Below are 12,880 nucleotides of genomic sequence, written 5' to 3' on the forward strand. Positions count from 1 at the left end.
CAATTTGGGGACTAAAGGGTCCATGAGATAAAAAATTTTTCATAATAATATTAAAACTTTTAATTTCTGAAATGGTAAATCTCATTAGAAAACTGATATAAACAAAATGTGTCCTGAAGAATTTTGAAGAATGTAAAAGGGGTCATGAAAACTGAGAATTGCTTTATAAGACTATGCAATTATGTATAAGGGACTTTCTTTTGTTTGTTTTTTTAAAATAATCTATTCAATAGTGGGAGGAACAGGTTAATTTTTAAAAAGCTTGTTAGTTGAAAAAAATAAAAATTTGGCAAATATTCAAAACATTTTGAAAAGAAAGTGAAATAAAAACAAAATTTATAAACAAATAATGAATGTGTAAATATGGAATATACTAATTGATATTAAAATAAAATATATATTATTAAAATGGAAATAGAAATGAATTTTTTTTTAGATTTTTCAAGGCAATAGGGTTAAGTGGCTCACCCAAGGCCACACGGCTAGGTAATTATTAAGTATCTGAGGTCAGAAATGAATATTTTTAAAAATTCCTCTTCTAGAGGCTAGGATTTAGGATCTTCTTAGCCAGATATTCCTCACTCCTCTATCTAGGAGGCTGAAATTTAGGTGATTGACAAGTAAATATCTTCCAATTGGGGAATGGCTTAGCAAACTGTGATATATGTATGTGATGGAACACTACTGTTCTATTAGAAATCAGGAGGGATGGGAATTCAGGGAAGCCTGGAGGGATTTGCATGAACTGATGCTGAAGATGAGCAGAACCAGAAAAACACTGTACACCCTAACAGCAACATGGAGACAATGATCAACCTTGATGGATTTTACTCATTCCATCAGTGCAACAATCAGGGACAATTTGGGGCTGTCTGCAATGGAGAATACCATCTGTATCCAGAGAAACAACTGTGGAGTTTGAACAAAGACCAAGGACTATTACCTTTAATTTAGAAAAAAAAACTGATATCTTATTGTCTGATCTTTCTATCTCTTATACTCTATGTTTCTTCCTTAAGGATATGATTTCTCTCATCACATTCAATTTGGATCAATGTATACCATGGAAACAATATAAAAACTGGCAAATTGCCTTCTGTTGGGGGTGGGGGGGAGGAAGTAAAATTAGGGGAAAAATTGTAAAACTCAAAATAAATAAAATCTTTATATTTCAAAAAAGAGGGGAAAAAAAGAAAAAATATATAAATTCAGCCTAAAAAAAATTTAGGTGATTGACATTTCTCCACAAGTTGTGGTTTAGTAAGTCTTACTGCCCAAAGTATATGGTTCCCTTCTCCATAACTGCCACATGGTTGGAAGGTTATTCCAGGAACTCTTTTCTTCAGCCACGTGGGAACATGATTTTTGTCCCAGGTTCTCTCAGTCCTGTGCATTGACAAGACTCCAAAGAAGGAATGAATGGAAGAAGAAAATTCCATTCTAAAGCAAGTATAAGGTGGCGCCCTGGAGTCAGGAGTCCCTGAGTTCAAATCCAGCCTCAGATACTTAATAATTACCTAGCCCTGTGGCCTTGGGCAAGCCACTTAACCTCATCGCCTTACAAAAATTCCAAAAAAAAAAAAAAATTAAATAAAAATTAAAGCAAGTGGGCGGGAGCAACGGGTCACGTGGATTCCTAGCCCCGCCTTCGGAGGACTGACGGGGCGGGGCTGAGCCAATTCACCTCTCCGTGGATTCTATCGCGAGAGTAGTTCCGGAAGTGCTCTCGCTCCCCTCCCTTAGCTTCCGGGTCAGAGTTCCGGCTCTCCCTCTCCATGCGGGGAAATCTCCCAGCTTTCCGCTGAGCCCGCCGGACTCGAGGCACCGAGCCGGGAAGAGAGAGATTCGCCAGATCAGGTGGGGCCGGAGCGGGCGGCGCCATTGTCGGGGGGAGGGGATAGGGAGCTGGAGTTGGCCGGACTCGGGTTGGGGAGGTTGGGGGGCCCCGGAGGGGCGTGTCCGCTCCCACGCGGCTGCTGCCCGGGCTTGTGCCCCGGGCCTTCGGAGGGGCTGCCCCTCGCAGCAAGGCTGTCATCTCCGCTCTTCTTCCTTAATCTCATCATCTGCCGGCCTTCATCCTGAAAATCCCAATACCCTCCCTTAACCATTGCTTCAAGCCAAAGCCCCAATCTCTCCGGTTTCACGGTCAAATGCCTGGGGAGGACCTGAGTGCAAACGCGACCTCTGACGCTTAATGATTGCTTCGCTCTGTGGCCTCCCCCGTTGCCTTAAATAAATAAGCAAAAAATTCCTGGGGGCAAAAAGTTGTCTTTAGTTCTTTATACCTTCATTTCTCAACCTTTAGCAATCTGACTAGTGGAACTGAGATTCAGAGTTCCAGGTAAATACTTGTTTTATGTTGTTTTTGCTGAAAATTCAGACTGTCTTAACGTCTCCCGGATACTCTTAGCAGAATTTTCCTGATGCTGCGCTTTTGTTTTTTCTTTCCTTCCTTTTTTTTCTTTTCCATTTATTTATTCTTATTTTGTACAAATGATTTTTTTTATACATTACTAAAAAAAAGTACCCACCATCCTTTGAGTCACCCAATAAAATCTTAGTCATCTTCCACTCTTTAGGTTTTTGCAAGACAAATGGAGTTAAGTGAATTGCCCAAGGCCACACTGCTAGGTAATTATTAAGTGTCTGAGACTGGATTTGAACCCAGGTACTCCTGACTCCAAGGCCGGTGCTTTATCCACTGCCCCACCTAACCACCCTTCATCTCCCACTCTTCTTGATCCCTATTATCCTATCATTTGTCAGGTCTTTTTAGTTCAGGCCCTCATTACTTCTCACCTTCAGAGTTCTACAAGTCTCTTACCTTGTCTTACTTGCTCCATACTCTCCCTTAGCAACCCATCTTCCTACTAAAAGACAAAGTTGAATTCTTAAAGTGTGGCACTTACCTATTCAATATCATCCAGTGACTCCTATAAGAAAATGCAAAGTCTAGACTCTAGAATGAAATAAAAAAAGTTTTGACATTTAAATCATTTTTGCAACTTGGCTTTTACCTACTTTTCCAGACTCTTTACACATCGCTTCTCTACATATACTTCTCAGTCTAGACAGATTACTTCTTGTTACCCACATCTGATATTCCATTTCTGATCTGTGTTGCTTAAGTATAACTGAGCCTAAATTAGTGAACTCTTCTCACCTCTTTCCTTTAGATTCTCTAAGATCTTTTTCCTTTAGATTCTCTGAGATCTTTTCTGAGTTCCCCAGTTTCTAACACCTCTAGACCCTAAAGACTACTTTGTGTTCATTTTATATACATTGTGCATATGCATGTACACATATAATCTGATCGTTGAACTCAGATGTCTGTGAAGGAGAAAGGGAGGCTGGTGACTTAGCACAATACCCTCTCAAAAATCCAGCTCTTTTTTCTCATGGTATCACCTCCCTGATATCTTGGTCTTCAAGAACGAAAGACCAACAGCAACAGCTTGGTCTTCAAGAATAAAGGACCAACAGCAACAGCAGCACACATGTCAACTCAACTTTTAGAACATCAGCCTAAGAGTCAGATACCACCTCAGCTGTGTCTCTGTCTTCAGCACTCTTGATCAGTGTCTGGCACAAGAAAGACGATTACTAAATAAATGCCTGTTGAACTGGTTGAAAAATCTCATGCTTCAGTAGACCACTGATGCAGCAATGCTGTTTGCCTGTGGTCTTCATGTCTATTGTATACTGGTTCCTAAGACTGCTCATTATCATTGTGGTTTTTTTTTTTAAGGGGATAAAGGATGACGTCTTTATCGCAGCAGCTTCAACGTCTTGCTCTACCTCAAAATGATCCTAGTCTCTTGGCTAGGCATGAGGTTGCTTCCCTGCTGTTTGATTGTAAAGAAGCAGCCAGCATTGACAGAGATACTGTCTTTGCTATAGGTAAGCTCATCACATTAAGAAAAGGATTTTTAATATTTATTTTCTGAATTGGTTCATAATACAAAAACCTTTCTTGCATTCTCTAGTATGCTAAAAATTCTCTGCTTTTAGGAGTTGTCTTCTGTGACTTCTAAATTGAGGAATTGAAAAACCAAAATGTGTTGCTTTAAACTAGTTCTCTGTCACAGATTTTGTGGACTTTTAAAAATCAACTAATTTATTAGGCATCTAATGTTACCCTGATTGTGTCAATATCCACCAAAGGGTATAAAACTTAAATAGAAACAATCCTTATGGGCCATATATTGACTTAGCATTATTTACATTGAAATGTATTTTCAATTTATTTCGTTAAATATTTCCCAATAACATTTTCATCTGATTTTAATTTGGCTGCATTCTAGGAGGGCTATGAGTTTGATACCTTTGCTTTACATTATGAGAGGTACAAAAATAGATATCAGTATGACACATAAAGAGTCAGGAAGACTTGAGTTCAAATGTGGCCTCAGACACTTAATAATTGCCTAGCTGTGTGACCTTGGGCAAATCACTTAACCCCATTGCCTTAAATAAATAAAAATTTAAAAAAAAAGGCTGACCTGCTTTAGAAAGTAATGGGTTCCCTATGATGAGATTTGACTGGTTGGGATTGAGGGTGGGAGAGAATAAGTTGGACCTCTGTCGTTTCTTCCATCTATAAGATTCTTTCAATATTATTTTGAACTAGAAAAGTTCCATTTGAGTAGGAAAGAATGAGAATGGCATGTAGTAGCTAAACCCAGTTTTACTGAGGGTAGTGAGATAAAAGGTTAGATCAGAAATGTGTTTGTGTCTTAATGTTTTAGTTGGAAATAAATTCTATGTAGTTTACAGCCCTTAATATTTTTAACTATTTATTTAAGGCAATAGGGTTAAGAGTGACTTGCCCAAGGTCACATAGCTAAGCAATTATTATTAAGTGTCTGAGGCCAGATTTGAACTCAGGTCCTCCTGACTTCAGAGCTGGTGCTCTATCCACTGGGCTACCTAGCTCCCCCCCCCCCCAAAAAAAAATATTTAACAAGAACTCACGTGGTAAATATTAATTTATATTAATAATTTTATAGTATTAAGAACTAAACTGCTTAAAGTATTTAGAACTAATTTTATCCATTCATTTTAAAGAAAAGGAAATTGAGACCCAAAGAGGCAAGGCTACTTACCATTGAGTTAGATTCTCCCATTTGAAAGTCAATGCTCTTTATTTGTGGGATGACTTCTTTTAAGGTGCTTGGTATACCTAAATGATAGATTAATATTTTCTTCACTTGAAAGTAAAACCAAATGCTTTTTAAATCATGCAGCAAATTGCTGATAGGATCAGAATGGGAAAAAGTTCACAATTCTGTAGCATTGCCCAACCAACCTCTAGGCATCACTATGTCACTTGAATATTTTAAATAGCAAATGCATGTGTTCTAAACTTTTATTATATATATGAATTAAGAATAAATGGAGTTAACATTTCATTGTCATATTTCTAGGTTTTGGCAATAAGATGTATTGTCCTAATTTTGATACAAAATTCCCCTTTTTTTTTTAGGATGTACTGGCCTTGAAGAGCTTATTGGGATTGATCCTTCATTTCAGAAGTTTGAGTCTGCTTTGTTCAGCCAGTTGGCAAAAAGCTTGGAGAGGAGTGTTCAGACTAAGGCAGTGAACAAACAACTGAATGAAAATATTTCATTATTTCTTATACACCTCTCTCCTTATTTCATGCTTAAGCCAGCACAGAAGTGCCTGGAGTGGTTGATTCACAGGTAGTCCGTTAAATTGTATTCATACCTAATTAGACTTAAAATTCTAAGTATATTTTTAAAATCATTAAAATGGCTTCAAAGTACTCATTTTTATAGTTTAAAATTAACTATAAAGTTAAAAAATTGTTAGTAGATTTTTTTCTGTTATATTGCAGTACCAAGCATTCTATTCTAACATTAACCTTTTATTTTGATATTTACAAAAATAGATATAGGAACTTGTAATAAGTGGCTTTATATGTCTTTATTTAAATGAACCCACTATACCTCACTTTTGAGACTGTCCCCATTGAGACAAGATATATTCAAATGTTCTTTTCTATGTAGAATTGTCCTTTTCTTGAATTGTTAGGGAAGAATCTAGGGTACATACTTCCAACCACATGTTCTATTCCTTTCTCCATTTGTCTACAGATCTCAAATAGTATAGTAGATTAGTGATAAATATCAGTAGTCTATCAGGACCACAAATTTATATCTTTGTTATATTTTCATAAATCCTCTCTGTGTACCTGATGTATAGATAAAAGATTCTCATAAATATCAGAGAAAGTTTGATCCAATAAAAGGAACATTGAGTGCCCTTTTTTGTGTAACTTTAGTCAAATCACCTTCCTTTTTTTGGCTTGTTCTGTCCTTATCTATAAAGTGAGGGGATCAATCTAGATCCAAAAATCTTAAAAATGTTTTTTACATCATAGCAATTTGGCATTCTAGTAAAATTTGTGATCCTCTAAATAATGTTTTTAAATACACAAAATACATGAGTTTACAAAGGAAATCAATTATGTTGAAATATATTTATCAAAATACTTTTTAAAAAAATGTTAATGGATCCCAGATTAAGACCCTTGAGGGGAAGCTAAGTGGCTCAGTGGATAGAGCAACAGCCCTGGAATCAGAAGTACCTGAGTTCAAATCCGGCCTCAGGCACTTAATAATTATCCAGTTCTGTGGCCTTGGGCAAGCCACTTAACCCCATTGCCTTGCAAAAAAAAAAAAACCTTGGAAAAAAAAGAACCCCTTGGGGCAGTTCAGTGGTGCAGTGTTTAGAGCGCACCACCCTGGAGTCAGGAGGACCTGAGTTTGAACCGGCCTCAGACAATTAATACATATTTAGGTGTGTGACCTTGGACAAGTCACAACCTCATTGCCTAGCCAAAAAAAAAACCCATTCTAGACAATCTTTAAGGTTCTTTCTAGCTCAGAAATTCTTAGATATTGTAGTATTGAAAGAAAAAAGTTAGATAAGTTCTTTTTTTTCCAAAAAAAATCAGTTTTTATCTGAATTTGAATGTTTGGGTCTTTTAACTACTCATGTTTTCCTCCATATGTAGTTTGTAGGACTTAGAAGTAAATTTCTAAAATTATCCCTCTCTTTGTAAAGGAAACCAAATCTACCCTTTTCTTAAAGGGTGAATAGATCAGTTATGTTAACAAGTATATTCCTAATTGTATTTTAGGCACAATTTTTGTAATTTGTTTTGTAATTCAACCAGGATTGATGTTTTGGTCATTCATTTAAGTATTTAATTGAAGGAACAGATCTGATATAATGGTTAGGACCTAATGCTAGAATTCTGGGTCTATTCTCAACATTTAATTTACATTTTTAAAAGAGAGAGAGAGAGAGTGTGTGTGTGTGTGTGTGTGTGTGTGTGTGTACACTCAAAGAGGTCTGAAAACTTCAGTGTAACATTTTTTGACTGTTGACAATAGAACTAATTCCATTATTATTCATTATGTAATATCATTTGACTTTTTTCCCAAATCTAATGATGACATTAGATGTGGATTGCCTAGATATATACTTTAACATATGAAACAAATATTGCATATTTATAAATATGTGGCATAGATATAGAAATTGCTTCTTTTAAAGCATAGAATTTTAGAAATACAGGAAACATTTTTATTGTTGTGAAAAAAATAATAAGCAGTTCATATTCATTTATCAAGTTATTGCTATAAAGAGCTCTCACATTTGTTTCAGCCAAACTGGACTGCCAACTATCTCTTGATCTTATCCTGCCCTCTCCCACTGCTACTTCTCTTTAGCAAGCCACAATTCAACCAGTGGAAAGCTTATTTCTTTTTAAAATTTATTTATTTATAATCTAAAACATATTATATATAATTTATAAATATTATTTATTTTAAGCTTCCTTGTATTTTTAAAGTTTGAGTTGCAAAGTATCTCCCTTTCTACCCTCTCCCTTTTGCACTGAGAAGGTAAACTATATCATATCAGTTATACATATGAAATCATACAGATTTCCATATTAGCAATGCAAACAAAAAATAGTGATAAAATTATACTTCAATTTGTACTCAAGTCATCGGTTCTGTCCTTCCAGAGATGGATTACATATATTCATCATGAGTACTTCGGAATTGTCTTGGATCATTGGAGATAATAGAAAACTTTAAAAATAATTCAGTTCAAAACCTTTAGTTTGCAGAAGATAAATTTGAAGCCCAGAAAGGTTAAATGACTTATCCAAAGATCCCCCAGCAATATGAGATTAAATAAGCATTATAACATCCAACTATTGTATTTCAAAATAATGTTTAAGGGGTCTCCTTAATTTGTCTTTTCGATTTGCCATATTTTCTAAAAACATTCAACTCAGAGAATTCAGGAAGTTCTGAATACATCAAGGATGAACTATTCCTCCCACTCCCTACACTCCCAGCTAACATATTTTATTGTTTGTTCTCCAAGCTGGATTCATTGTGTGTCTTTGAGAGGTAAGACAGACACCAGCTAGTTTGTGCCAGACTGGGAAAATGCTTATGCCTTTAGAGTCCTTTGCAGATAAGCAGACTCTCCCAAGAGAAAAGATTTTTGCGAAGGCTTTTCCTTGCTCCTCACTTTGGCAGGGATTTTTGTATTTTTCCACTTTTACTGTACCTTTATCCCCCCCCCCCCCCCCCCCCCCCCCCCCGCCATGCCCCTTTTTTCCTCCTTTTGTTGTACGTCATAAAAATGCAAACTTCTGTAAGGACCGTGAACTCTGGGTTCCACATGCATGTTCATTTTCCCATAACATTGTGATGACTTTGACAAAATTTAAATGTCAACTGGTGTCTTATAGCACACCCTGTATTTTTCTAGAATTGAGCACAAATAAGTTTAGAAAATGTGGCATTTTAAATTATCTTATTGGAGAAAAAAATGTATTGATAATGTATTTTATAAGTTTAATTGTTTACCTTCTTCCTAGGTTTCACATCCATCTTTACAATCAAGATAGCCTCATTGGTTGTGTTCTTCCATATCATGAGACAAAAATATTTGTTCGTGTTATACAACTTCTAAGAATTAGTAGTCCAACACATAAATGGAATTGGTTGGAACCTGTTAAGGTATGAATATTAAATGACATTTGTCAGGTATGTGCATCTAGTTATAGTTGCCATGATTAAAAATCTTGATTAAGGAAAAATTTGACTTTTTTTTTTTAAAAAAAATTTGTGCTCCTTTATTGTAAGTACCAATGAAAGAAAATTAATTCAGTAGGAAAACTTTTAAATTTGAGTTCATTCTATATAAAAAGAAATTTTGAGGAACAAAAAAAATGGCCCAAAGTATTAGGAAATTTTGTGTATTCGATTTTTTTGCTAGCCTTAAAGGGGCAAGCTATATTGTGAAAGTAAATGTTTAATACTTATATTTATATTGAATATGGTAGTCTAAAATTGTACAAATTGTGTTTTTAGTTCTGTCAATTATCAAAAAAACAAATAAGATAGAAACAGAACTAACTTCTAAGACTAGGAGAAATCAAGATATTTTTAAAAATTGGGGAAAATGGAGCAAGTATCATAAAGTCTATAATTTACACATATCCCTTTATGGCTTCTTTCCTTGCTTCCACTGGAAGTGATTTGGACTGAGCTTTGGGGTCAGGGTAAGGGTCAGAGGTAATAGGGCAGGGGTGATAGAAATAGCTTATGAGGGAAGAAGGGAGGAAAAATATCCATCCTGTTTCTTCTCCCAAGTTTGCTTCTTCTCAACATTGTTCTAGTTGGTTTGGGTGAATTCCTATCCACTGCCTCTCCTCATCTCCTTAAGATTCATCATCTCCCTATTTAAGGACACATCAGATCTAAACTTTGCCCCGTCATCTTATATGTCTAACCTTATTTCCCACTACACAATTTATAGCATTATTGCAGAAAGTTTCCTCACCACACCACAAACACATATATTCTCACCTTTGTGTTTTCCTTAATGGTGATTTCCCATATTCATAATCTTTGCCTTTCCAAAACCTACCCATCCCCTTCCCTAAGCCTTTACTGATTTCTTTATCTCTAAATGATCTCCTCAAAATTCCTATGCTTTGTAGCACTTGTTTTAGCATTTAATTTTATATTTTTTGATTATTTTTTATATGTTATTCTTATTTCCCTAATTAGAATTAGAAACTTTGAAAGCAAAAAATATATCTTAATACTTTTTTTTATTGATAGTATCTAATCTAGTACAGAGCACTGTATTATTTGTTTAACTGATTAAATTTGTTAATGGTAGATTGCTCTCAGCCCTTTTAAATTTATTTTGACTGTTTCTTCCAACAACAGATGTCTGGAGTTCACTTAGCCAGAGGAACTTTGGTTACCCATTGCTACAAAGACCTTGGTTTCATGGATTTTATATGCAGTCTAGTAACAAAATCTGTAAAGGTTAGTATATATTGTTTCATTCTGTATGTATAGTGTCCATTAAAGTCCCATTCGGGTGCTTCATCATGACATGAAGGTGGACCTCTTGTTTTTCAAAATTTAGCCTGTCCAGTGCAAGCATTTTGGTAGGATAGATTTCAATTCAGATAGGGACTGTTGATGACATATCTATTGGAAAGACTCATCAGTCTGGGACTTCTTGACCATATCAGTTCTTGGAGACTAGCTATTAAGAGGGAGAATATCCAGACACAATTGTGATGTTTCTTCAGATCATTACATGAAACAATTTTCTTTTACTCTGTAGACAGTGTCAGAAAGTAAGCAATATGATAATTTAGTCACATGACATAAAATACTTTCTTTAAAACTAAATTGATATTTTTTTCTTGGTTTTTGCAAGGCAATGGGATTAAGTGACTTGTCCAAGGTCACACAGCTAGATGATTATTAGGTTTCTGAGACCAGACTTGAACTCGGATCCTCCTAACTCCAGGGCCAGTACTCTATCCATTAAGCCACCTAGCTGCCCTGAAAATTAAATTATTTTAATACAAGTTACCCAAAAGAAGTTTTAGGAAAATTTATTCATATATCTATAAACATCTAGATATGTTAATAGTTTTTTTAATAGTTTAATAGTTCTACTTTAATAGTCTACTTAGTCTTCTGATTTTACAGAAGAAAAAGCATAATATCAGAAATGGTTGGGTGCTCTAGTTTGTGGTATTAGTAAGAGAGCTTATTGGTCCCTTGTGAGGTCATGAGTGCTGTTATATAACATGAAAATTGTATTTAAGACCCCAGTTGTGAATGGAGCCCCCTGAGTTTCCCTCTTTTTTTTTTCCAATCCTCTAGGTCAAGGGTGTCCAACCTGTTCATGAATACAGTGTAAACCACACCCCAATAAGCATAACATCAAATGCTAATCAGCCAAGGAATGGGCCCCAGGATTCATGGGTTGGACATACCTACTCTAGATGCTCTGTTTCTATTTATATATATAAAATCTGCATTTGGAAGGCAATTGGCAAGACTCAGCTGCTACCTCTCTGAAATTGGCAATGTCTTTGCTGACCCTGTCATTTACTGTTTTCCAATTGAAGTGACAATAAAACAACCTTTGTTATGTTGAGGCAATATTAGAACCAAGTATACTAAATATTGTTCCCTAAATCAGTTGTATAAGGAAAGGCCTGATAATAGGGGAAAAAAAGATTATTTTAGAAGGTAAATAGGTACAGAGTAACCTTTGGCTTTAAAATATATAGCTATATTGGAATGGCATGGTGGATAGAGCACTGGCCCTGGAGTTAGGAGTACTTGAGTTCAAATCCAGCCTCAGACACTTAATAATTACCTAGCTGTGTGGCCTTGGGCAAGCCACTTAACCCCATTGCCTTGTAAAAACCTAAAAACAAACCAAAAAAAAACCCCCAAAAATATAGCTATATTGATACAATGACAGATTCCTACTGGTGCTGGGAGTATGACATTAACACAATCTCCCAATTTAGCAGATACTCTATGGGGTATAATCTGGAATTGATTATGTTGCATAAAAATAAGATGTTGCATGAATGATTTAAAACTCTGAAGAAAATAATTTTATTCCTATATTTATGGCTAGTTATTGTCTCCCTAGTCTAATTCTTTCTGATTTTTCCTTTGTAGGTTTTTTCAGAGTATCCTGGAAGTTCAGCTCAGTTGAGAGTCCTACTGACTTTTTATGCTTCCACAATTGTATCAGCTCTAGTGTCTGCTAGTGATATATCAGACACTTTAGTTGCTAAGCTTTTCCCCTATATTCAAAAGGTTTGTTCTCTTTATATGTGAAATGGATTATTGTGAGCCCCCATCTACTCAGTAATTTCTAAGTATTCTTTTAGAAGAACATTAATATTTGACATAAATTGTATAAAAGTTAAGTCATGTAAAAAATTTGATAATTGTTGAAGTAATAATTTCTAGACAAAGAACTTTCCCTCTCCAAAGCTTCCATCTTGACAACTTATTATTGGGAAATCTCCAAGGACAAATTATCTGACTACTATTCTCACCATTTGAAAAAAAAGTAGATTGGTCCAATCCAGGCATCAAAGACTGCATATCTCTTTATACATATCCTTCCTATGTTATTGCCAATACCTCTTCCACCTACTTCCATGACTCTTAACATCCTTAGATTTCCCTCTGTTGATAGGCACCTTAGTGACATTCATCTCTTATGCTTCAAAAATTTTCCCTAATTAAAGCTCTCAATCTTTCAGGGGCCTTAGGTAAAAATTAGGATGAAAGAAACCTGACAGAAATAAGTAATTATCTTTGGAGAGAGTGAAGAAGAGATTGTGAGTGGGTTGGAATTTAAAGTGGGAATGTGTAAACTCAGGAATGTGTGGTTTTTAAGTATGTCTAAATTCTGTTTATTCGTCTGAGGATGGTGTATCTATAAGATGGAGTATAATTTATAATTTTCTCCATTCTTT

At 35.4% G+C, this 12,880-nt stretch overlaps 1 protein-coding gene across 2 annotated transcripts in view; it reads left to right on the top strand.

Annotated features, from left to right (window-relative positions):
• Window positions 1-1,756: 1,756 nt before the first annotated feature.
• Window positions 1,757-12,880, top strand: part of HEATR1 (HEAT repeat containing 1) — a 56,521-nt gene continuing 45,397 nt past the window's right edge. For both annotated transcript variants that reach the window (XM_074222955.1, XM_074222956.1), the window contains exons 1-6: window positions 1,757-1,857; window positions 3,749-3,900; window positions 5,486-5,702; window positions 8,930-9,071; window positions 10,293-10,394; window positions 12,069-12,209. In XM_074222955.1, the coding sequence (XP_074079056.1) occupies window positions 3,759-3,900; window positions 5,486-5,702; window positions 8,930-9,071; window positions 10,293-10,394; window positions 12,069-12,209 (744 nt within the window). In that variant the 5' untranslated portion in view covers window positions 1,757-1,857; window positions 3,749-3,758. The remainder of the gene's footprint in view (window positions 1,858-3,748; window positions 3,901-5,485; window positions 5,703-8,929; window positions 9,072-10,292; window positions 10,395-12,068; window positions 12,210-12,880) is intronic.

The sequence above is a fragment of the Macrotis lagotis genome, chromosome 2 (genome assembly GCF_037893015.1).
Source record: "Macrotis lagotis isolate mMagLag1 chromosome 2, bilby.v1.9.chrom.fasta, whole genome shotgun sequence".
NCBI lineage: Eukaryota > Metazoa > Chordata > Mammalia > Peramelemorphia > Peramelidae > Macrotis > Macrotis lagotis.